The sequence below is a fragment of the Labrus mixtus genome, chromosome 22, assembly GCF_963584025.1.
Source record: "Labrus mixtus chromosome 22, fLabMix1.1, whole genome shotgun sequence".
In the NCBI taxonomy this organism is placed as follows: domain Eukaryota; kingdom Metazoa; phylum Chordata; class Actinopteri; order Labriformes; family Labridae; genus Labrus; species Labrus mixtus.
The window spans coordinates 7,202,741-7,228,583 of record NC_083633.1 but is presented as its reverse complement, the minus strand read 5'-3'; the positions used below and the strand labels follow the sequence as shown (position 1 = coordinate 7,228,583).

Below are 25,843 nucleotides of genomic sequence, written 5' to 3'. Positions count from 1 at the left end.
AAGACCAAGACCAAGGTAGGACAAAACCGAGACAAGACCAAGACCATGGCAGGGTGAGACCCAGACAAGACCAAGACCATGAAGATCACTGAAAAATCATCATCTTGTGTGCAGGGGGCGTGTCACTCACTTAGACCGTAATACCGGGAAGGTCTTGGCTGTAACTGGGGGGGAGGGGAATTAAACTACAAATGAATTGCAGTTATTTGTTCTTTTAGAAAGAGGCATGTTCTTTCTAATCAGTAATGACGTGGGAAAATAGTCGATCAGTGGTGGTCTTGATTTAAAATCCAGAGTCAGCCTAGTCTGAGACCAACAAGACCAGGTAAAAATTATTTAAATTCTGAGAAGAGACCGAGACCTTTAAAAGGTGGTCTGGAGACCGATTTCGAGTACTACAGCACTATGATACTGTAAATAAAGACGTGTAAATGCAGATCAATTTAACATCAAAAAAATATTAAAGGAACTCATTTAAACATGGCACATCTGTTCAACCATCATTTTTATTACTCTACCACTGAGCCACAGCCGCCTAAGAGGTTAGGTTCTGCTGAACAAGTCTCAGTTAAAAATGAAGTTTAATTGACAGAAAAAGAGAGATGACAAACGGCACAAAGTGGATTCAAAATGCTTCAGTAACTGTCGTGTTTGGACTTTTCTACGCGGAGTTAGATCCTCCCTTTGTGCTCTGCAGAGCATTTGATATTTGCCTCCATGCACGTGTTCACGTGTGTTGTTTACCTGCAGTAAACGGTGTGTTAAGCTGAGCTCATTGTCTTCCTCTATTTCTCTTGTGTCGGTGTTAGAAACACAAAAAGTTACCCATCAAAAGGGGAACTAAACAAACACAGAGACAAATCATGCCAGCTAAATATAAAACTGTAAACAACACAAAGGAATGTTTTCAAGAATGAATCATTTCAAAATCATGTTTCCAACACTGTAGGTTACTACTGTGGCTTTAAAAAGACAAAACTTTATCTGAATGAGGTTTGGTTTGTTGTCACGTCGTTCGTCCATCACAGCGGTTGGAAAAGTTATGTATGAGTACAGTCATGCATTCGCCTGCAGGATTACCGCAACTGACTTGTCACGTTTGTGCTAATGCTAGCAAACAAGCACATACCATATATGTGTGTGTGTGTGTGTGTGTTAATGTATGTGTGGGTGTGTGTTTAGGAATGTAAGACAAATTGCAGATACCCCCCACCATCTCTGCTGATGTCTGAGCCAGCTGGCTGACCCTCTTCACTCCCTTCACCTCACACCGCTGCCCTTACACCTTTACCCCCTCGCACGCCTCACACACACGTACACACACGTACACACACCTCACACGCAAACATACATCTCAGGGGAGTCGTGCTGGAACTGGGTCAGCTCTAGGTGGTTGTGGTGTTGGTGGTGATAGTGGACAGTTTCCAGGAATCCCACTCATCCCCTCTCCTGCCCTCTTATCCTTCACTGATTTTCCAGTTTTCACAGCCAGACTCTGGAAAGTGTGAGTAAGCGTTTCCTGTGGAAAACTGTATTTTTCAACACTATCATTTGGCCACTGCAGCCGTGTGCACGCTTCTGTTAACAGACGGGTGAGAAACAGTAAGTGGAGATGAGTGGAGAAAAAGAAAAATGCTGCGTCAATTGTGGGATGACAGATCAGCGTATAACTCTCCTCACAGTGTTCATACCGAGGGGGGGTGAAGAGGGATTGATGGTGGAGAGGGCGCAGGTCAGGGTCCCTGCAGCTCAAGGGTCAGCGCTGTGAGGGCTCTACACAAGGTCTGCACAATAAAAGAGATATTTATGGAGCGGTTAGCCTGAGTCAGAGAATTAACTTATAACACAATAAGGACACGAGGGTCTGCACAGGAACATGTGAAGATGAGATAAAAAAGACAATCTGAATCGTCTTTGGCCGTGCTGAGCCCAGAATGCAGCAACAGGACCCTATGATAAGAATGACAGAAAAACACAAAACCTGCAAACCTAATCCTTTAATTTAACTAGTTAATTTAGGTTTTTCATTTAGCAGCTTGTAAAGGAAACTATATGTTAAAAAGGCAGCTAATGTCATGCTTAAAGGCCCTGACACACCAAGCAGACGGCAGAGAACTAGTGGGCGTCTTGGCCAAAATGTTTCACTAGAACACACCGCAAAGACTACAGCTGACGGCCAACCACCACGTACGTTCTACGCATGCGTGAGAGGAAATAACTCTCCATGCCAGCAGGGGGCGGTAGTCCATTGTTATGATACGAGAAGATCATTTTCACACCGTTGTCGCTCACCACTCGTATTATAGGTAGCCTACTAATGGAGAATAATGTCTGATAAAAAGTTGAAAATGGTGCTGGCGTTGTCAACCTTTGGTCTTTTAGTGGAAAAAGAAAAGAAGAGGCGGAGGCGACCAATAAGGAGAAACCGCACTAATGGGTGAAAGCATGGATACTACAGCGGCGTGCTCAAGGGGCTTTCCTGAACCTGTGTCGAGAGCTGGAGAGAAATGAAACCTCCCAACAGCCAATCAGAGAGACTCCTCTCACCAACAGCCGTCAAATAAAGGTCGACGGGGGCCGACGGGTAGCGACAGAGCAGCAAAAACTAGGGCTACGACCGCTCACCGATGGTCCAACTGGGAACGACGGCCGACGATCTCCTTGGTGTGTCAGGGCCTTATAAGAAACAGTCTCTACATCTTGGTATTCCTGACTACTTCTCAGGCTAAGTGTATTGTCGGGATCTGAAAAAAAAAAATGGCGCAGAAACCTTGATTACTTTCGTTTTGGTAAACTATTGCATGCCTCACACTGGCACTATCCTACCGCTGGGATGAAGTCGACCTGTGAGTGTTTGAAGCTTCAGCACTTCCAGGAATGTCCGTCACCCAGCTTCACCACATCACTGACAAATAAAACAGACGTGCAGGCAAATTAAGCAGACAGAGTCTCCTGACAACCCAAAATAAAGAGTGCGAGGCACGTGAGGCCGCAGGTGTAAACTGTCCTCCTTCTTCCTCCTCGCAGGCGCCAGGCTGATACGCTCCGACTAATCTCAGCGTCCTGTAAACTATTATTACAGAGCAAAGAGAGGGATTGATTTAATGCTGCACTGAAGACACTGTTGAATTAAGCTTTGTTTTATTGCTTAACTGCCACGTAATGTAAACACACACACACACACACACACACACACACCTAGAGTAAATAGAGTAATGGTTAATGGGGGCTTAATTGTAACTTTCCCGTTAGCGTTGGGTCCTACAGACACACACGTGCCGCGCTGTAGATTTTCTCCCTGACATGTTTACCATCTGTGTACGGTTGTCCTCAAAGCATGTTCATTCACATTCCTCACCTCAGCTCATATTTCACACCACTGTTTAAGATTAGAGCAGAACACAAAACAGTTATAAGAGGATAATCCTGAGATTCTGTGTAAATATAAACGTCACAGTCAGGCTGTTATTCTGAGTAAATATGTCTGATGTCATGCAGTTTAGTGGTGTCCTTCTCTTGTTCAGACTTTGCAAAACAACGAACCACACAAGGTTTCCACAACCTGTGACTCAGAGTAGGACTCTGTAGCTGTTTTCACACACACACTCCTGAAAATATCTAGATAATTTCAGGAGGAATGCTCCGGAGATTCTCCTGATCTGGCTGTTCACACATGCTCCTCACAGCGGGAGACTATGGCTGTCAGATGGGACGGGGGGCGGGGGGTCTCCTAAAGTAAGACGTCATGTAAAAAGATGATGCAGAAGTAGCAGACCAACCAACAGAGTCCGCTAAACGACGTTATAATGACAATATTTGTCTTTCTATGAATGCTACGTGTAGTTGATCAGGATCTCAATGTGAACTAAAGAGTGGAGAAGAACATACTGGAGAACAGGAAACATAATGCAGCAGGTTCATTAGGAGATGGTAGAGGTGGCGTGCAGACAGTCTATGGTCGTGCAGCGAACACAGGGAATAAACGTCACCACCCCCTCCCACTCGCTCCAGGTGAATTCTCCTGATTATATCCTGCTGCGTTCTCACATCAGCTCACTCTGACTTTCTGCAGAATCAATACGAGGAGGCTGGAGGAGAAACTCCGGGTAAAGTCAGAGTGAAAAATTCAGCTGTTTGCGTTCACACATGCAGCTCTAACTGCAAATATCAGGAGTTTGTCAGGAGTTTTCTGCAAGTGTGAAAGCCCTATTTGGTAATTACAAACTTCCAAAGTGTGAAGAGGAATGATGTAAAGAAAACAAACCTCAACAAGAGCAAGGCAAAATAAAAACAACCCACACGGTTCTGCTCTGCCAGAAAAGCACGCTCAATATAGTGAGAGGACTTCCAGGTAAACGCAAGGCTGAAAATAAATCTACACCAGACGTCAAAACTACTAAAAGCAAAGACAAGAAAATATGACGAGTCGGCCTCTGTGTCACCTGTACAACGAGGAGAGACCACAGCGTGTTGTGCCTCAGAGTATTCGCTTCTGACAGCATGAAGCTGAGTGCATTTGGACGCCATTTGGAGAGATCGCTTCCTGCACACAAAGAGAAGTCTGTTGATTTCTTCAGTAAAAAAAAATCATTGCAGGACTGGAAGTATAAATGTTACAAGAGGACTTTCATCACATTTTTATTTTGACTTAGTTGTTCATCATCTGCGTCAGGTTTAAAAAAGTAATGACTGTCTTTCACTTTGAATTGCTTCGTCTTTAAAAAACTCTTTACTGCCTCCAGCTCTGCTGACAGGTCTTTGAGGATAAATGCAAACGCTTGCATGTTGACTTATCATATAGCTGACATGATGATCTTTTGCTGGTTTAGAGTTTAGCATCCTTCCTTTACGCTCTTACAGAACAGCATTAAACACAACGTGCAGGTGATGCTGATGTTTTTTTTTTGTTCAGACTTTTCCCTGCTGGAGTTCAAAGTCCAGTAAAAGAATCCTTTCTAACATTTCCTCAGGGGGAATAAGGTGGTCGGTTCAGTCCTTGTGCTACCAACATCAGATCCTTTGACAGACAGATAAATTATGTGGCCTTGTCTCACCTCATCTGTGAGGGAACCTGGAAAAACTTCACGGTCACTGGATGATGAAGTCTGACAGGTGTGATTAAGGTGATGAATGCTTCCAAACTGAGGGTCAAACGGTTACAGGAAAATAATAATCATTCCTCCTCAGGCTCCCGATATTCTCAGGAGAGACACTTGACATTTCTATCAGTCGGTGTAATCACAGATATTCTGAAAGAGGGCGGGAGGGATGATTAGACAACTACTGCATGGGTTCAATACAGCGATTGGTTGTTAATAATTGTGCCTAAACTTAACAGTGTCTGCATCCAGTGATAATACAAACAGCAGCTTATTGTATCATCTTTCTCAGAGGGAAACATTTCAATTGAAAGGCAACAGGAAATAGAGAACGCAGGTTTATTTGTGCTGCATATTTGTCATGTGAGAATGTCAGCAATCAGAGCCAACATGTTAGATAACTTCTCCAAAATTAACTCTGTGTTATTATAAAAGAATGAGGTCATAAACGTGTTTTTTTTTTTAGCACTGTTACATCGAGTGCGATGAATAATGAGCGCTGATTTAAAACAATAATTAAAACACTCTGTGAGATCATGTTTTTACATTTCCTCAACATGCAACTTTACAATCAAAAATTAGGACATGAGCCGCAAAGAAGTGGTTGTGTAAGTTAATAAAATGTTGTGAGTTTGCCAAAGATTTTACTACCTGAGCTCTCCTACTCCTCCTCCGACTACTAACATACTTCTGTGCTGGAATGAAGAGCAGCGGGGCAACATACTAGGTCTGTGTTACGGTCGCAGCGTGTTATCAGTGAGGTGATAAAGGTCTAATTAATGGCTCTGAGTCTGAACGCACAGATCACCTGCGGCACATTCTGTACTCTGAGATTGTTTTTCAGCCTGACAGTGACCCTCCGTCACCCGGCACAGACAGAAAGAACAAACCTGCCTCCAGTGCAGTTTGAGGGTTTGAGTTTCTCAAGCTGTTATGACACGGCTAAATGTGGAATTTTAAAGAAGCAACCAGTAAGATGTGTAGAGAGTGAAATGATAAAGTGACCTTACTATATGATCAGACATTAAGGAAACATGCTATGTTGAAGTGCTGGCTTCTCTGACAACAATGCAGCAGCCAGTATGTCCTCCTTCTAACTTTAGATTCTGCTCCTGAATGCTCTGGATTTGTTTGGACCAGAGAAGGTAGGCGGTTTTAAGGCCCCCCCACACGGCCGTTTTGGATGCCCCTCGGTTTGCCAGATATGAGAGCAGTTATCAGGTCAAACCAACAGGTGTTGCAGCGATGGAAGCGGGCAAGAGAAGTGGTTCAGATAGAAGTGATTGTACCCGACTTAAAAAGCCTCTGCATGTTTCTAATAAGCTCCACGAGCAGAAACGTGCTCAAACTAGGATCAATATTGAAGATGCTTTTGAAAAATGGAGAGAGGTTAGAACGCAGAAAGGTTTACAGACCCATGCAGAGCTGGATAAACACTGAAGCTTCAGTGTCCACCACATGGCAACGCATCGACTCTAGAGAGGAGGGGGCGGGGGGAGACAGCTCTCTACAATGTTTTGAATTTGGACTGCAGTACCAATTTTAAACACTAGGTGTCAGAGTTATATATTGCTCCTTTTATTTAATAATTGGCATTAAAGTCTGCTTGTACACTGTCCCTCATTCAAATAAAATTATGAACTAAAAACTAAACTAAAACCAAAACAAATCCCCCATTATTAACCTTTTTCACTCAAGGTAAATATTAGAATTTCACATCCTGGCTGAACGTGCAGCCTCAGAGTGACCTCTGGGATTCGATTATTCCACTTCTTCACAGCAGGAATGAATGGAGGAACGCTTCGAAGGGAGACTAATCTCCATGAACAGAAGCATCCTGACAGAGCAGCTGTTGTAGTTCTGTCAATCGGATTGAACACGCATCGCTCTGTAGAGAGACTTTCTACAACCTCTGGCCTTCAAATGAAGATTGCTATCATAGATATGAAAAATTCCCTTTTTTGTGTGTTTGTTTGTTTGTACCAGCCTTCTCTCCCTGCAGGATTCCCATATCAGGTCTATTTTTAGCCTTTTAGTGTAAACTGTGAATTTACTTGGGTAAACAAACTCTGCAAGACTGACTCACTTAAACTTGCTCAAAGAATTCCAGAGAACAAAAAGACTCTTTCTGGCCCTTTGCAACCTCATCAGGACACAGAGATCTGACCAAACCCGATTTCACTGTAAATATCTTAAGACATCAGCAGCAGCAGCAAGAACATAAACGTGACGACAAAAATCCCAGGGAAACAAACGTCTTACTGAAGAGGACACAGCAGAGATGTAAGAGAAAACAGATTTGGAAGGATTAAGACTTTAATTATAATGATTTATTGATTTCACTGGGAAATGAAAGACTTCTCCAAGAGGCTGAAGTTCAGTGCTTTCATCCCATGCTGGAATCTGGTCTCCACCCTCACAGTCTGCTCCCACACTTACTGTAAAACAGACCGTTTAGTCTGAGAAAATAATATTCACGTGTGTCTGGATGACAACGCCCGGGGCTCACACACACACACACACACACACACACACACACACACACATCAAAAGCAGCTATATGAGCGAGCCATCTGGTTGTATTTTCTGAAGGGAGTCCCCCGTCCTGTCCTGAAGTTGCCCGGCCTCGAATACAGCCGCTCCAATAAAAAAAATTTTAAAAAAAGAAGTCAGCAGAGTTTCCTTCCCAGACGTTTTCACTCTCCCGTCTTTGTGTTTTTGAAGCTGCTGTGACGCACGCCTGCTCAGCAGAAGCCCGCTGGACGACACGCTCAGTTTTCCAGTGAAGCTCAAGGCAACGTGGACGTCCAGCTGGACGTCTCTCCGCGGCTCTGTGGAATATCATTTCCTACTTTGCTCTTTTGATTTTATGGGGAAACTGGTATGACGAAAGTTTTTCCTTCTCCAGAGTGGTTTTAAACTTGATTCTGAGAGGTTGTTTTTGTCCATTGGAAGCCACTTGATGTATTCAAAGTAAACAGACTGGTCTAGACCACGTTGAAACCATGCTAATAAACCACAGCTTTGTGCCTTTGGCCATCAGTGAACCATCCTGACTATGCTAACTTTTGAAGGAAAGGACAACTGTGAGAACACTTAAGACTTCTTTCAATCCTCTGGGCAAATGTCGTATCAAACCATGAGCATCAGCAGAGGTGCTGCCTGTCAAAAGGCAACTGCTTGGGGCCCCATGCTAGTAGGGGCCCTCCGAGGGCTGACAAACTTGAAACCACAGCGGTGGCCCAAGATGTGCAAAGTGTGCATTGACAAGGGACCCCTTTTCTTATTTTTTAATAAGATTTATCTTGGGCTTTTTTTGGACAAATAGGACAGTGGATAGATTCAGAAAGCAGGGAGAGAGAGAGTGGGGAACGACATGCGGGAAAGGAGCCTGAGCCCGGGCCGGCTGTCTGGAGGACCATGGCCTCTGCACATGGGGCCCACGCACTAACCATTGCGCCACTAGTGCCCCACAAGAGGCCCCATTTGACAGCACTCACTCTTATTGCCCTAACAAGCATCGGTGCATTATTACTGCGAAAAGGTTCATCAATGAACGTCACTGAAGGGGAAAGGAAGGACTGATATATGTACTTAAAACATTGAAGAGATGAATGCTGCTTGGAGGGGCCCCACCAGACTGTAGACTCAGCACTGAGCATTGGAGAACATCGTCTTCTCAAACATCATGTTGCTGCACTGTTTCATCGATACAATCTGAGACGGTTAAATAGGAAGGCGAAATTTACGCCCTTTAGCATTCAGCACACAGCCTGAGCAAATCACAGGAGAGGCATGTGAACAGACGGCCTGCCTGATCAGTCTTAATGTTCGACTGTGCAAGCTCCCTTTGTAGTCCATCATCACCAAATGTCCCCGCGGCAGCTTAAGGCGAGCCAGGTCAGTTGTATAACCACGCTAAGAAACAGTTACACAACCTATGGAATAAAAAAGACTAATGGCCGCCTGTCAGAACTCACAGAAAGATGCAGTAACTCTGATGGTGGTTATGTGGTCTTTTTATCTTACAGCTTAGTGTTGATCCAACGATATGGACAGCTGGGAAGATAATATGCTCCATGTACAGGCGCCTAATTAGGCTGCTTATCTCCTTTTAAGAACATTGATATAAATCGTCATGTAACAGCTCCCCACTGTTGATCCCCACCTGGTTGAGCTGCTTATTACTGCTGCTTCAGATAAACAAACAAGTGTTTAGTGTAGTCAGTTTCAAGAGTGCATATCAATGCTCACATGGTCAGAGTCTTGGCCCTCGGTCCTCGACTATCATCAGTGCTGACTGAAACGTTCGCTAATTTTTTTAGTCACCTTTTTGTGCGCTGTGAGCATCTTTTGGTTTGACCACTTGTGCCCAAATTAAAGAGAATATTTTGGCATTTCTCTCAGCCTGCGGACTCTTTTGTGGCTTTTGAGCCCAGTCGTATTGGTGCAGGTATCTTTTTCTCAAATATCCCTCCAGTACAAACGCACCCAAGAGTCACCTTTTTTGATGCCCCGAGTAAGCGCAGTTTCTCAGCTCCCCGATGTATTCAGCACATACAAATGTAATCATCATCTACCGTGCATAATGTCATGACAAGATTAAGAGAATCTGAAGAAATCTCTGGATGCAGTGGACAAGGGAGAAAACCAATATTGGTTGTCCGAGATGTTCGGGCCCTCTGAGGACACTGCATCAGAAACAGACATGACTCTGAAGTGGACACATAAAAGGCCCGACGCATCTCCAGCTCTCAGCCTGTCGTTAGGTTGACTGAAAGTTAGGCTGAGACAGGATTTCCAGCATGGAGGCCGCCATCGATGGGACTCCAGCGCCCCAGAAGACATTTTCTGTGAGCACAGTTCATCACTACATCCACAAGTGGAAGCTGAAACTCTACCATGCAAAGAGGAGACCAAATCAGATCAAGAACTACTGCTGCCTACTCTGGGCCCAGGATTATTCAAACTGTCCTGAGGTCTGAAGTCGTCCTTCAACTGTAATGACTTAACACAAACACTAACACAAAGGCTCAAACTTCTCTCCAAGTCTAAAGGGTTTCTACAACTTGAGGCCTTCCTTTTGAGTTTCATAGTATTTGTGTTTTTTATCTGTATGTTAGTTTACATCCTGCAGAATCCGTCTCACATCTGTAGCTCATTTCTAGCTGCTGATTTTCTGTCTGATGGGGGGGGGGGGGGGCGTAGCATCGGACCATCACAGCATCCAGCTCTCTGTTTATCTCTGATTCTCAAACAAAAGCCTCCCAGTTCCTGCCCGCGTAACGCCTCAAATCCCACGATCTCCTCTCCCAATCTGCTCCTCCGCTCTCTGCACGTTTACTGCCAAGACGTGATCCTCCGTCTGTTTACAGTGTAACGAGGACAATCTCTTTTCTCATGAGGCTGAAAGAGCCGTGTTTCCTGACAGATGACAGTGACTCGACAGACTCAGATTCATTAGAACCAAGCGAGCAGAGACGCAGGAGGACGAGCAGAGACTCGGGAGCCCTCTGGGCCTGAACACACGCTGACTGGGAAACATGTTGTTACTGCTGGCTCACTAAATCTACAACTCTGACAAATGATTTCTTTAACCACACCACACCCTAGTGGTGAACAAGTGCAACTGCACATATGTACTAAATCCAATTTCTTTACTTCAACCATGGATGTTTTGCACAAATTCAGCTAAAAAAAAGGATCTTTTGATCTTTCAAAATGTGCTTGATTTGATCAAATACCTCAGATTGTGTATGCTAAAATTCTGACAGTGAAGAAGAGAAAATCATAATCAAAAAATGAATGAATCATCCAAGGGTTTCACATAGGTCTGAACCTTAAAGCTTGGAAACTTGTTCCTTCTGAAGCTGATAATTATTACCAACTAAACCACAGCCGCTTCTTGCAGCTCTACTTTACGTTCATTAGGCATTAAAGCAACTATATGTAACTTTTCTAAAGTCAACCTAATGTTACGATAACTTTCAACATGGAGAATGGCGTCTCTCTCATGTCCACAGAGCGCCTGGCAGCATGTTTTCAGCACTATGTAACTTGAAGTGGGTACAGCTTTACGGCACTAGTTCACACAGCATAAAAAGCAGCATAGAGAGCTAGTCTTTGTACTGTTTGATACAACGGCTGAGGCTAAGAGGAAGAGGATGGAGACAGATGAAACTAAGAAGAGAAAATCATCGATATTGGTGTCATCGTTGCCAGCTTTACCGGCTGCAGAAAGTAATCTAACCCGAATTATGTCTCAGGTTTGATACGAATAAATACAAAAAGCCGGTTCATGCAAAAACATGAGGACAAGAAACACGTCGAGAGTCAAATGTATTCAACAAATCAACATTTTAATGATATTCAGAGCAACACTTCTGTACAGATAAATATTCATGACACATTTTTCATGGACGATTCATCACCTCCTGAGCACCTCCTGTGTGTTTTGAACATCTGAGAGGAATACATTGAGACTTTATTCACTTTAATAAGAATATAATAATTAAACCGTGAGAACTGCCATAACTTTGAAAAATCAGACACACCAGGGGGAAACTTTAAAAATAACACACCTCTCGTTTGTTCCCCATGAAGTTCAGCATTCCTATTTTCGGAGCATTTTTCATCTTCGATAACTCGGGACATTCCCTGCATGCCTTCGCTCCTCTCCTCTGCTTTTTCCAGTCCCTCTGCTCAAAACGCTTTGAAACATGCATGTTTTGTTGAGGTTATTTTAAGACACAAGTTCAGTCCTTAATATGTTTCAGGGTCAGATATTTTAAGTCTGTCAGAAACTGTGGGAAGAAGGAGAGATCTGAGCCTCGGGATTATTTATGGCACGAGTTTGTAATGAGCAAGATGCATTCTTGTGGCATGAAAACCAATCAAAATATCTACAGACGATGGGAGTTTTATTTTGCAAAAGAAAATTGCAACAGTTTGGCATGTTTATGGCGTGCAGCAGACGAGCTGTGTGTCTGGAGCCAGCAGCGTGCAGCTCGGGCACGTTTACGGTGCGAGCCAGAGACGGGGGTGAACAGAGAGATTTGGATGGCAAAGTATGAAATGTTGCTTTTGATGCTTTCGTTAAGGTCAGAAAGAGAAACACTATACATCCAGGTGCAGGCCTCGGGGAGAGCTGACAGATGATCTCTCACTTGGCTGCTGGAAGTTTGGAAATCATAAATTAAATCCCAAAAAATCCTGCAGGGTGAGGTCAGAAAACTGCATGTGGACGCGGTTTGTACTTTATACCAAACAGGGAGAACAGAGTAAGGTCACTCGTGTTTAGCTTACGCACATTTTACTGTCAGTGATTGAGCTCAAGGACTAACCGAGTGTTTCTGCATCTTCTACTCGAGTTACGGCATCACTACAGAGAGCAGAAGCACATTTGTTTTCATCTGACTTTAATTTGCTCTTTAAATGATCCTCTCGTCTGCACGTGATCGTGCACGTGTTCTGCACGTTGTTCACTCTCCTCTATTTGTCGGTTTGAACGCATCCACATTTTTATAAAGAAGACGGCCAGTTTCCAGTTACAGAAAAAGTCTCCTGAAAGTAAAGCAGCTTGAGTTAAGACTGTTAATGAGGAATAAAAGACGAGGAATCTTCTTGAATTCTTAAATCAAGGAATAAACTTTGTGATGTATGTCTTGGTCAGGGCATTGACCGATATAAACACAGTTATTTGTTTGTGGATCATTATTTTGAAGCCTGCTTTTTTGCATTTTGTCTTGTTTCTGTGCAGTGGTTAGTGTTGTTGCCTCACAGCGAGGAGGTTCCTGGTTCGAATCCCCATTGGACAGGAGCCTCTCTGTGTGGAGTTTGCATGTTCTCCCTGTGCATGCATGTGTTCTCTCCGGGTACTCCGGCTTCCTCCCACAGTCCAAAGACGTGCTTGTTAGGTTAACTAGTGACTCTACATTGCCCTTACGTGTGAATGTGAGTGTGGCTGGTTGTCTGTCTCTATATGTCAGCGCTGTGATTGGCTGGTAAACAGTTCAGGGTGTTACCCCGGTGTTACCCTGCCTCTCAACCAATGACAGCTGGGATTGGCTCCAGCCCCTCAGGACCTTGAATGGGAAAAGCGGTAAAAGATAATGGATATATGTATGTCTCCTTTTGTTTTTAAAAAGCTGCATGACTATGTTGGGATGAGAGGCTGGAGCACGAGGGGTTAACAGCGAACATTAGAGCTCGCTTGGTAACTATGATATTAATTGGGACACTACATTTAGCAAGAGAGACTCAACTTCAAGGAGAGAAATGTGCTGCCCCCATTTCTGTCGCGGCGTTCTGATTTCAGAGAGTTAAAATAAAGTGTGTGTTCGACCCGGTTTGACCCCTGCAGATAAAAGTTATGCAACTTCCAAAACAGCTTAGAAAAGAGCCAATAAAGCAAACCTGGAGCACTTTGAGGAATTCATAAACACTTCCTCTAAAAACACTGTGACCTCAGCGCGCTCTCTAGAAGCAGTTTTAGTGGAGAAGCAAACACAGAGCTATGAATAGGCACCGAGGATCGCAGCTTCAGTGTCTGCACCAAACAAAAAGGCCGTGAACGAGAAGCAGCATCTGGAGTTTGTCACTCTGACTCTGGGCGCTGCTATGACAACAAAACCGATTGGTATTTCTCTGCAAGTTACTTTCTTAATAAATGAAGTTATTCAGGAAATGTGCACCCACTTTACATTTCACTGTAACTCGCCGTTTACGGTACAGAGACGTGTTTAGGTTTGAATACAGCCACTTTCAGTTGCCAGGAAAAAGATGCCATTTGTCTCCGTCCTCCCTGAGCGCCGACTTTATTTAAATAAAAACTCGACTGTAATCGTGTCTAATATCAGAAGCACAAACTCTTCGTCTCTTGTGGTGCCAGTGATGCTTCTATTTATGTGAACGGCAAACATTAAACCTTATTTAAGACTTCAACATCTGCAGTTAATGCCTCTTATTACACAACAATAACCCTCACACAGAGCACTCATCATGTTTACTGAAAAGAGGCAACAATAGTTAAAAAAAAAAAAGGACACTAACGCTTGGATTTCTATTTGAGGATGACTTCCTGTCAGCAGGTTAAGTAACATGTCAAACTTTTTGTTTTAATGAAGCATTCATTGGAATTTATTTTTCCTATAAGCAACACTAACAGACAGTATGAAATATGGACGTCCTGACAGCTCCCCAAAAGTGAAGCTAGAACATTTGGAGCCCCCCCCCCCCCCTCCACTGTCTGGCTGCAGTATAGGTCATAAGCCTCCGCCTCCTCCATGTTAACAGATGGGACATGTGTCAGTATATAAATTAAACTTCTAAACTAAACTTTTCTCAGACATAGTTTCTGTAATTAAAATCAGTTCTTACTGCAAAATTTGTCAGTCTGTGCGTTCCGTCAGCGCGACGGTTTTGCTTCGTCTGATCACGTGTGCCCCGCCCCACTGGGTCTGTTTCTGGAGCGTGAGCGCAGCCAAGAGCGGCTGTACACTCATCACAGGAGAATGACAAGATCAAGCGGGAAGAGAACAACATGCCAACAAAATCTTAGTTTGTCTTTCCCCATTTGATTTTTTGTTCAGGCGGTGCCTGTTTTGAATGTTGATGAAGATTTCTGATTGATTCACCCCTTGTCTACGCACCTGTCGTACGAAACAGACCATCGATCATGAGAAATAACACAGATCTTTTTAAAACACATGGTATTGAATAGTATCACACATTTTGACAACCTTACGGTATGATGCATCTTTTTCTTTTATATCTCCAAACTTATCACAATCGACCTGGGTGTCACAGAGCCGAGGAATCCACAACAATGAGGACGTTTACATGGACTTTAGTGTACCAGTTTTAAGCCTCATCCCGGTTTTGATCATATTCAGGATTTGGCGTTAACATGCACAACACAAAAACAGGATACTTAACAAACCCGATCAAAACCGGGACACTCAAGTCCATGTGAATGTACTCAATGACCGTACAAAACTGTGGAACAAGATAACTTTTTGTGACCGAAACATTTGCTCATTGCATGGACATGGCTGTAATATTAAGACCTTTTATTATTTATTTATCTGTAAAAAGATAAAGTAGCTAAATCCCTGCTAAAGACAACTTAACATAAACATTTAAATAAGTATTTAAGAACAGGCCTGCCCATTGCATGATCCAAACCTTTGTTTAACCTCGCCATTTCCACCGTCTTGATCTTCAATGTTACTGTCACTGTTCACAATGTGAGGACGATTTAGGAAAACTGTGACACGCAGCTAGCAGAAGAGAAGGTGAACTATGTTAGAAATACACAGCTGATGTCATGTTTATAAGCAGCGTCTCCATCCTGTGAGTCAGACCGCGTATTTACAGCGACAGATCTCGCTGCCGTTTGTTGTGACTGTTTCTATTTCTAACATCTGCACACTTGAAAAACTCCGCTGTGATAACATAACGTGTTCCCGAGCCGTTACATCATCACCTGCTGCGAAAAGTGCTCATTAGAAAAGAAGGTTTTAAGACTTTTGATCAGATGTTGATGCCTAGTTTTAAACGTTGTTTCTATTGTTTGATTCAACAAAATTAAAGACATTCAGTCAAAATGGAAACAGAAACGTTTCACCTCTAAAAAAAAAAGACGACAAATCGTCTGGAAAACTGCCTGAACCACTTCGCGTGTTTGCACTTTTTTAACTTTGCAAATACGACGGTGGTCTTGTCTAAAGACTATGAATGGGTTAATTTAGTGTGAATGCAGCATCAGAGAGACCTCTAAGAACATCTGTGTATGTGTGTGCACTGTTATATTTTAACAACGGCACCTCTTCTGGGCTACTCTCAGCAGCTCTGTGAGTCTCCAGTGTGTCTTTAACCGTCCATCCTCCTGCAGAGCCGACGGGTCACTGATAGCAGAGGTAGCTGATGAGGAGTTTGGGGATCTCCAGTTGATGCACGACCTTCAGAGCTCGGGTGCCCAGCCTGTTCCTCACCGCCACCCGGCTGAGCTGCTGCAGACTCATCGGAGTGGCTACAGAGCGGGACAAAAAAAAAGTGTCAGATGAAATAGTTTACAATATATTCTGCAGAAAAAATAAATCAAGAAGATTGCTGGTGGCACGGTGGTTGGTGCGCGCACCCTATGTGTGGAGGCTGTGGTCTTCCGGGCGGGCGGCCCAAGTTCGAATCCAGCCTGTGGCTCCTTTCACGCACGTCGTTCCCCTTTCTCTCTCCCTGATTTCCGACTCTATTCACTGTCCTATCTCTCCATTAAAGGCCCAAAAATCAATCTTTATAAAAAAGAAGATTGTGAATGCTCCCAGGTTGGATGTGTGAGCGAGTAGAGTCACTTAAAAGCTTGTAAATAGCTTAACTTTAAGCTATATAAAGCTCTGTTCCCTGTAAACCGTCATCTTCTCATATTCTTCCAACAAGCATGTGAAGAAATCAGCCCCAACGTAAACAACAGGTGTCATCTGTCTGAGGTGAAACGTGATCCTTGCTCGCCCTCTACTGTTTCAGAGCTGACACTACGCTCATGTGCAGGGTTAGAAATGAGTGTTTGTTTTCCCTGCAGCCGTGGCTTTCCTGATCAACTTACTCTCATAAAGCTTTAGGCAGGCTGCAGAGGGCGACCCCGGCGTGGTGTAATCAACAGGTTTCCTGTCGGTCTGATCCCTGGCGTAGATGTTGGCCCCAAACTCCACCAGCATCTCGATCATCTCCACTCGCATGTTTTTGGCAGCATGGTGCAGCGGGGTCTTATGCAGCCGGGTAGCATTCACTTTAGCACCTGAAACAAACAGGAAGTGCTGTCAAATACTCAGCGTCTTTAAAAAAGGAACAACATGGTAGCCTCTTACTTCGAGTCTCTCCGCCCAGTGGTCTCTACCAAAGAAATAATCAGCTCCTAAGTTTATGATTTAATCATCCAAAAAGAGCTACCCAGTGTAGTTTTGAATTGTTAGTGGCAAAGCTGACATGTTTTGTTTTCTTTGAGGCACTACCTGACCTCCACACTGAACCTGTGATCCGCTGAACCTGACGGCTGACTACAGAACAAGTCAAGCTCCTCCCCCCTCTTCCTCAATCTGAAGCCAGGGTAAGAAGCATGGCTTCAGCGGTCATGTTTACTTTTCTTTGAGTATTTGTTTAAAATTGTTTGGCAATAAAGATTATTTTGCTGATAGACCGTTTTTGACTCCTTCATGTCACGCCCCCTGAGCCAGGGTCAGAACAAACTCATCACTACAGCAAGAGGAAGGTGTGCATTTGTTCGGGACTATTTGCAGCAGCGGCTTAATCCACAATAGTTTCTCCAGTCAGGATGTGTGGCAGCAGGACGGTTTAGGCTGGACTGAGTCCAAAGATATCAGGCTGTGAATCACAAAAAAACACACAAATTCCAAAGCAAATATGAAGGAGTGAAAAAAATATGTGAATTTGGTTGGTTTTGGTATTTTTGGAGCATGATTGTTTTTAAATCAAATACACAAACAAAGGAAGAGATTAGAAAGACGTCCATGCTTGAGTTATTATTCTGATGATTAGTTTATCATTATCTGATGCCAGAAAACTAATTCAAGTTTTGTTAAAAAGTGGGCTTGTGAGAGGCAGAAAATGAAGCTGCAATGTTGGATGACGATTCCTAGAGTGTAAACAGTTTGTAATTAATAGGCCACAACATGCTAGTCTGAAGGTATTGCCACATGTATATATTTGTTGTGTGGTTGTTGTCAGGTTCAGATGAGGCTGCAGGAGGTCGTGTTACAGCTCAGCTCGCCTGTCCTGAAGTCACACCGGCATGAGCATCAAAATACCCCCACACTCACAATCCATCTCCGTGACCTACAAGAAACAAGAGTCCCATCCTGCTTTGCTCACCTGCATTGAGCAGCACTTTGACACAGTCTGTGTGTCCGTAAGCACAAGCGACGTGCAGCGGGGTCCCGTAGTAAAGGTTGTACGCCTCCAGGCTAGCGCCCACGGTTATCAGGAGCTTCACGCAGTCCGAGTTTCCTGAAAAGATTCAGAGAAAACGTTATCCTGTGAATGTACAGTTGGTTAGCTCAATTTAAAGAAAAAGGCGCTCACCTCCTAAGCAGGACTCGTGGAGCGGCGAGGCCGTGCGGGAGGTGAGAATAGAATTGGCCTTGGCGCCGCGATCCAGTAGGAGTCTCACACACTCCAAACTACCAGCCGAACTGGCTTCACACAGCGGAGTGCACCCGTCCACGTTCCTCGCATCCACCTAAAGGGATACACCCCAGGGCACAGAATCATACGTCACAACTTTTTCTTCTTCCTTTACCAGTCGTTTGAGCGCTCATCTGTTCAGTGCTGCTGTTTGACCTGAGCTCCAGCATCCAGCAGCAGTCGGGCGCACTGGGTCTGACCCTGGAGGCAGGCCTCGTGCAGCGGCGTGATGGAGTCCACAGCCACCATGTTGACCGACGCCCCGCTCTCTATGAGGTGCTGCAGCTGGGCCGCCTGACCGAGGGACGCCGCTTTGTGCACCTCCGTTCTCTCTGACCAGCAGCCTGCATGGGGGGGGGAGGGGGGCGGATCATTACACACACGATGGTCATGTAGAGACGATTCATGAATCAATATTATCACATATTTATGTATATACTGATGATTTTATAAAGCTGTAATGTAGAATATGTGGATACATAACTATTTTTTTGTTTATACGTTCTTGTTTTCAGTGATGAAAAATTGCAGGCAGACTCCTGCAGTGTCGAAAGTGCACAAAAACATCGGCAATTTGAAGGTACCTAAACGTTGACACAGTTTTAGTGTGCAGTTTAGACAGTGTGCCTGCAATGTTTGATGTATTCTTTCTTCTTCTACGCTCCTTTCTAATCAAACAGATGTAGTTTATTTTAGTTTCTGTACTTCTTGATACAATTGGTCATTAAAATAACAGAGATTGTATTGAAAACACTTGATATCAAAAAGTCTTGAAATATCGGACAAACTAAGTCTCTCCTTTCTATTGTGAATGTCTCCTAAAAGACTTCCTTGTCAGACAAATATGTGAGGTCAGCATGTTTAATGGAAACCCATAGACCACAAATGTTACACAATGTATTTTGAACTCACATGCAAAGGAAAAGGATGATAACATGAACAATAGGAAATGTAAATACGTAATAAAATACATTGAATACAGCTGTTGACAACAACCTAGCCTAAATAACACATTTTATCATGTTAGCTCACATTCCAGCCATACCGAACCGACGTCAAATTAGGTCAAAATCCGAACAAAGCGTCAGTTTCACCGGACACGTCGTCTTTTTTCACACTCACCGATGTCCCCGAAGAAATACTGCTGCGAGTTTTCAATCTCCGTCATTTTCCGGCTTTTATTTTTGATCTACCGGCGGGACTACCAACGTGAACGCAGGAACAGAAACATGTGATGTATGTAAACAGCAGCGTCTCGCTCGTGTTTTCGTGGGGCAGGTGTTACGTCACGGCACGTCACAGACCAGGAACTCTTAGCGCGCATGATGGGGTTTGTAGTTTTTACACCTAAATAGGTTATTTCTTGATCAGAAAAGACCGCAACAATTATTTATTCTACGTCAGGATGATTATCATGAAACTATGTTATAGTAATGATAATGAATGTGTGTGTTTAGGTATGTACTAATATGACTATGATTACTTGAACATAATAAAGTCTGGTTAAATTATTCATCCATAGAGGGCAATTTAATTTAATTTTATACTTTATTTTCAAACTGGCTTTATGTCTTTCCACAAGGGAAGGTGTTTATATAGAATATTTCTGTTATTATTATTATTATTATTATTATTATTATTAATAATTTCTTCTTGTATTTAAAAACTGTTAATGTTTTTGTCTTTCTATATTTTGTTATCTATTGCTGATTACCCTTAAGATTCTGTAACAACCTAATTTCCCTCAATGGGGGATCAATCAATTAAGTTTATCATATCTTATCTTGTTATAGCGAGACAGGTCGCCACCATAGACTGTAAATATTAGGTCAGTAAGGAGCTGGAGCTAACATAACTACCGATAAAACAAATGTCGCCGTCAGGTTATTTATAACATAATAGGGATGAATTGCGCTGACATGCAGGGAGTGCTCTGGTGCGCTCCCTGCATGTCCACAGGTTCTGTTTGTTCATGTGTGTGATTCAGGCCTACGTGTGTGAGAAGAATGTCTCTAAAATCACAGTGTAAACCAGAATTTTCCTCAGGGATTAATAAAGTATTTCAAAATCAAAAAATCCACACAAAAATTCTAATTGTTTATAAAGTGAAAAGTAATTTTAATTAAAAATATGCTATACTGCTCAAAGGATATAATGTATATAACATTCAAAAAGTAACAAAGCAGAAGTAGAAATGTGGCAAGTCTGTAAGCTTTACTTTGACTGTTTCAGGGAGTGTACTTAATAAGCAGTAAAATAATGGTGTCCCATCATGTTTAAAAAGGTACAGATAAAATGTGTAAGGTTTGTAATTGCATACAGTTGCTGGTTCGTGAAGGCAATACTCCAGACTATCCACCGCAAAACAAGGCCACAAAATGATCCTGCTTAGGGCCCCCAGATGTCCGGGGGCCGGCCCTGACCACCATCCATCCACCCTGACAAAATTACTGGAAAGTTGCCAGTTGATGGTGTGCTTTTCACTCTAGACTCTGAATCCAGCGATCCGAGTTCAAATCTTGGTGGGACCTGGTTTTGAGGCATTCCACGTTCAAAGTCTGTTACTGGGGCCATGATGGTCCAGGGAAACCAGGGAGCCCTGGAACAACTGAGGCAGTCCAGACCTTGAACAACTGAGGGGAAGTCATCCAATCCTCCTAAAGGGTCCCACATGATCTCTTCACCTTCTGTTAGCACAGGCCGTACGAGAGTTGTTATACTTAGATTGCCGCATAAACAGTTTGTAGCACTCTTCATTAACAGCACATTACTCTAGTTGAAATGACTTACAGGACAGTTGTTAAGCTGCAAAAACACATTCCAAAACAAAGTCCAACACAAAGTCTTTTGAAATAATTGATTTAGGGTATGGAAAACAAAAGAAACTACATGGCAATCACCACCGAAACAAGATTGTTTTCAGTTAACTGCCACACTGCCCTGTACCTCATCACTACTCAGATCACTGGATTCAAAGTCCAGAGTGCTAACAATTACACCATGGAACCAGTGGAGTCATTAAGTCAAGCATGATTTTTTTTTCATAGCAGGACAAAAGTACTGGAAATTTGCCAGTTGATGGTTGGCTAGCAGACCAAGATGCCAATCTCTCACAAGTCCTTTAATCACGTAGCTTTCACAGAAACTGAAGACGTGTTGAAGAGAGAGTGATTTTCTGCTTAACGAGCTTCCATGCGTGGCTTCAAATGTTCTTGCACAATCTCAGTAAATATGGCTCATTGATGTCTGCATCAACAGTGCTTGCTGCAGTCCAATCCGAGCACCAGCTTTGCTACACAAAACCCTTCTCCATGTAGGGATAGTGGTATAGTGGTTAGCATAGCTGCCTTCCAAGCAGTTGACCTGGGTTCGATTCCCAGCTATCGCAGCTAGTTTCTTAGTGTCCTCCAGAGTACAGAATCTGGTTGTGTTGTTCTCTCCTACATATTGGGCCAAGGATAGTGGGTGGGTTGTCGTGGGCAGGTGTTTAAGGCGATGAACTTGAAATGTATTGGGTTTTCTCTGAGCAGTTTCGTATATTGCAGACAATGTTATTTCTCATGTTGCATCTGCAGTGGTAGAGCGCATGCTTTGCATGTATGAGGCCCCGGGGTTCAATAGCCGGTGTCTCCATCAGCATAACTTCTGCTGACCTCGTCTTCAACTCTCCAAATGTGTGAGCTGAACATGTTCCACACAAGAAGTACATTCTCTTTGAACTTGGAGGGTTACATGCAGTTCGCAACAGCCTGCAGTAATTGACACAGCTCTTCTCAGAAGGCAAAGGTTCCTTTCTTGCACTCAGCGTTGCTATACATTTTCTGTCATGGCTAGCACATATTTCCCTCCATTTCATTTCATTTCAAGGTGTGTATTGAGGGTAATATGGCCCTTGGAAAAAAAGAAGGCTTTTTGAAACAGGGATTTTGAGGCAGTTTGTGAAAGGGAAAATCGAGGCTCCATATGTTGTTGACTATGCGTGGATCTAAGGGGCACATCCAGCGTTGTTGTTGTGGCCGAGTGGTTAAGGCGATGGACTTGAAATCCATTGGGATCTCCCCGCGCAGGTTCGAATCCTGCCAACAACGAATGACAGTTTTAATCTCTTGGCGCAAATCACTATTGGACTACAGACACTTCGGAGTAGTGAGGTATGCAGATCCCTGCAGCAGCAGAAGAAATTGAAGACGTGTTGAAGAGAGAGTGATATTCTGCTTAACCAGCTTCCATGCGTGGCTTCAAATGTTCTTGCACAATCTCAGTAAATATGGCTCATTGATGGATGCATCAACAGTGCTTGCTGCAGTCCAGTCCGAGCACCAGCTTTGCTCCACAAAACCCCTCTCCATGTAGAGATAGTGGTATAGTGGTTAGCATAGCTGCCTTCCAAGCAGTTGACCTGGGTTCGATTCCCAGCTATCGCAGCTGGTTTCTTCGCGTCCTCCAGAGTACAGAATCTGCTTGTGTTGTTCTTTCCTACATGTTGGGCCAAGGATAGTGGTTGGGTTGTCGTGGCCGGGTGTTTAAGGCGATGGACTTGAAATGCATTGGCTTTTGTCTGAGCAGGATGGTATACTGCCGACAATGTTATTTCTCATGTTGCATCTGCAGTGGTAGAGCGCATGCTTTGCATGTATGAGGCCCCGGGGTTCAATAGCCGGTGTCTCCATCAGCATAACTTCTGCTGACCTCGTCTTCAACTCTCCAAATGTGTGAGCTGAACATGTTCCACACAAGAAGTACATTCTCTTTGAACATGGAGGGTTACATGCAGTTCGCAACAGCCTGCAGTAATTGTCTGTGTCTCCATCAGCATAACTTCTGCTGACCTCGTCTTCAACTCTCCAAATGTGTGAGCTGAACATGTTCCACACAAGAAGTACATTCTCTTTGAACTTGGAGGGTTACATGCAGTTCGCAACAGCCTGCAGTAATTGACACAGCTCTTCTCAGAAGGCAAAGGTTCCTTTCTTGCACTCAGCGTTGCTATACATTTTCTGTCATGGCTAGCACATATTTCCCTCCATTTCATTTCATTTCAAGGTGTGTATTGAGGGTAATATGGCCCTTGGAAAAAAAGAAGGCTTTTTGAAACAGGGATTTTGAGGCAGTTTGTGAAAGGGAAAATCGAGGCTCCATATGTTGTTGACTATGCGTGGATCTAAGGGGTACATCCAGCGTTGTTGTTGTGGCCGAGTGGTTAAGGCGACGGACTTGAAATCCATTGGGATCTCCCTGCGCAGGTTCGAATCCTGCCAACAACGAATGACAGTTTTAATCTCTCGGCGCAAATCACTGTTGGACTACAGACACTTCGGAGTAGTGAGGTATGCAGATCCCTGCAGCAGCAGAAGAAATTGAAGACGTGTTGAAGAGAGAGTGATTTTCTGCTTAACAAGCTTCCTTGCTTGGCTTCAAATGTTCTTGCACAATCTCAGTAAATATGGCTCATTGATGGAAGCATCAACAGTGCTTGCTGCAGTCCAGTCCGAGCACCAGCTTTGCTCCACAAAACCCCTCTCCATGTAGCGATAGTGGTATAGTGGTTAGCATAGCTGCCCTCCAAGCAGTTGACCTGGGTTCGATTCCCAGCTATTGCAGCTGGTTTCTTCGCGTCCTCCAGAGTACAGAATCTGCTTGTGTTGTTCTTTCCTACATGTTGGGCCAAGGATAGTGGTTGGGTTGTCGTGGCCGGGTGTTTAAGGCGATGGACTTGAAATGCATTGGCTTTTGTCTGAGCAGGATGGTATACTGCCGACAATGTTATTTCTCATGTTGCATCTGCAGTGGTAGAGCGCATGCTTTGCATGTATGAGGCCCCGGGGTTCAATAGCCGGTGTCTCCATCAGCATAACTTCTGCTGACCTCGTCTTCAACTCTCCAAATGTGTGAGCTGAACATGTTCCACACAAGAAGTACATTCTCTTTGAACTTGGAGGGTTACATGCAGTTCGCAACAGCCTGCAGTAATTGACACAGCTCTTCTCAGAAGGCAAAGGTTCCTTTCTTGCACTCAGCGTTGCTATACATTTTCTGTCATGGCTAGCACATATTTCCCTCCATTTCATTTCATTTCAAGGTGTGTATTGAGGGTAATATGGCCCTTGGAAAAAAAGAAGGCTTTTTGAAACAGGGATTTTGAGGCAGTTTGTGAAAGGGAAAATCGAGGCTCCATATGTTGTTGACTATGCGTGGATCTAAGGGGTACATCCAGCGTTGTTGTTGTGGCCGAGTGGTTAAGGCGATGGACTTGAAATCCATTGGGATCTCCCCGCGCAGGTTGGAATCCTGCCAACAACGAATGACAGTTTTAATCTCTCGGCGCAAATCACTGTTGGACTACAGACACTTCGGAGTAGTGAGGTATGCATATCCCTGCAGCAGCAGAAGAAACTGAAGACGTGTTGAAGAGAGAGTGATTTTCTGCTTAACGAGCTTCCTTGCGTGGCTTCAAATGTTCTTGCACAATCTCAGTAAATATGGCTCCTTGATGGATGCATCAACAGTGCTTGCTGCAGTCCAGTCCGAGCACCAGCTTTGCTACACAAAACCCCTCTCCATGTAGCGATAGTGGTGTAATGGTTGGCATAGCTGCCTTCCAAGCAGTTGACCTGGGTTCGATTCCCAGCTATCGCAGCTGGTTTCTTCGCGTCCTCCAGAGTACAGAATCTGCTTGTGTTGTTCTTTCCTACATGTTGGGCCAAGGATAGTGGTTGGGTTGTCGTGGCCGGGTTTTTAAGGCGATGGACTTGAAATGCATTGGCTTTTGTCTGAGCAGGATGGTATACTGCCGACAATGTTATTTCTCATGTTGCATCTGCAGTGGTAGAGCGCATGCTTTGCATGTATGAGGCCCCGGGGTTCAATAGCCGGTGTCTCCATCAGCATAACTTCTGCTGACCTCGTCTTCAACTCTCCAAATGTGTGAGCTGAACATGTTCCACACAAGAAGTACATTCTCTTTGAACTTGGAGGGTTACATGCAGTTCGCAACAGCCTGCAGTAATTGACACAGCTCTTCTCAGAAGGCAAAGGTTCCTTTCTTGCACTCAGCGTTGCTATACATTTTCTGTCATGGCTAGCACATATTTCCCTCCATTTAATTTCATTTCAAGGTGTGTATTGAGGGTAATATGGCCCTTGGAAAAAAAGAAGGCTTTTTGAAACAGGGATTTTGAGGCAGTTTGTGAAAGGGAAAATCGAGGCTCCATATGTTGTTGACTATGCGTGGATCTAAGGGGTACATCCAGCGTTGTTGTTGTGGCCGAGTGGTTAAGGCGATGGACTTGAAATCCATTGGGATCTCCCCGCGCAGGTTGGAATCCTGCCAACAACGAATGACAGTTTTAATCTCTCGGCGCAAATCACTGTTGGACTACAGACACTTCGGAGTAGTGAGGTATGCATATCCCTGCAGCAGCAGAAGAAACTGAAGACGTGTTGAAGAGAGAGTGATTTTCTGCTTAACGAGCTTCCTTGCGTGGCTTCAAATGTTCTTGCACAATCTCAGTAAATATGGCTCCTTGATGGATGCATCAACAGTGCTT

General features: G+C 43.9%; 1 protein-coding gene and 8 non-coding genes across 9 annotated transcripts; 8 read left to right on the top strand and 1 right to left on the bottom strand.

Moving 5' to 3' along the window:
* Positions 1–11,439: 11,439 nt before the first annotated feature.
* On the bottom strand, positions 11,440–19,559 carry LOC132956349 (ankyrin repeat and SOCS box protein 13-like). Its single transcript, XM_061029742.1, has 6 exons — positions 19,419–19,559; positions 18,453–18,640; positions 18,195–18,351; positions 17,985–18,119; positions 16,702–16,893; positions 11,440–16,131 (listed from the first exon to the last, which is right to left on the bottom strand). Exons 1-6 carry the CDS (start codon positions 19,462–19,464, stop codon positions 16,004–16,006), a joined length of 846 nt encoding a protein of 281 aa, XP_060885725.1. The 5' UTR covers positions 19,465–19,559; the 3' UTR covers positions 11,440–16,003.
* A 2,053-nt stretch (positions 19,560–21,612) lies between these two features.
* Positions 21,613–21,684, top strand: trnag-ucc (transfer RNA glycine (anticodon UCC)). Its single transcript has one exon. It is a non-coding gene; the product is annotated as a tRNA-Gly (tRNA).
* A 618-nt stretch (positions 21,685–22,302) lies between these two features.
* trnas-uga (transfer RNA serine (anticodon UGA)) lies at positions 22,303–22,384 on the top strand. The gene has a single exon. It is a non-coding gene; the product is annotated as a tRNA-Ser (tRNA).
* Positions 22,385–22,648: 264 nt separating this feature from the next.
* Positions 22,649–22,720, top strand: trnag-ucc (transfer RNA glycine (anticodon UCC)). The gene has a single exon. It is a non-coding gene; the product is annotated as a tRNA-Gly (tRNA).
* A 758-nt stretch (positions 22,721–23,478) lies between these two features.
* trnas-uga (transfer RNA serine (anticodon UGA)) lies at positions 23,479–23,560 on the top strand. Its single transcript has one exon. It is a non-coding gene; the product is annotated as a tRNA-Ser (tRNA).
* Positions 23,561–23,824: 264 nt separating this feature from the next.
* trnag-ucc (transfer RNA glycine (anticodon UCC)) lies at positions 23,825–23,896 on the top strand. The gene has a single exon. It is a non-coding gene; the product is annotated as a tRNA-Gly (tRNA).
* A 618-nt stretch (positions 23,897–24,514) lies between these two features.
* trnas-uga (transfer RNA serine (anticodon UGA)) lies at positions 24,515–24,596 on the top strand. The gene has a single exon. It is a non-coding gene; the product is annotated as a tRNA-Ser (tRNA).
* A 264-nt stretch (positions 24,597–24,860) lies between these two features.
* Positions 24,861–24,932, top strand: trnag-ucc (transfer RNA glycine (anticodon UCC)). The gene has a single exon. It is a non-coding gene; the product is annotated as a tRNA-Gly (tRNA).
* A 618-nt stretch (positions 24,933–25,550) lies between these two features.
* On the top strand, positions 25,551–25,632 carry trnas-uga (transfer RNA serine (anticodon UGA)). The gene has a single exon. It is a non-coding gene; the product is annotated as a tRNA-Ser (tRNA).
* Positions 25,633–25,843: the final 211 nt, after the last annotated feature.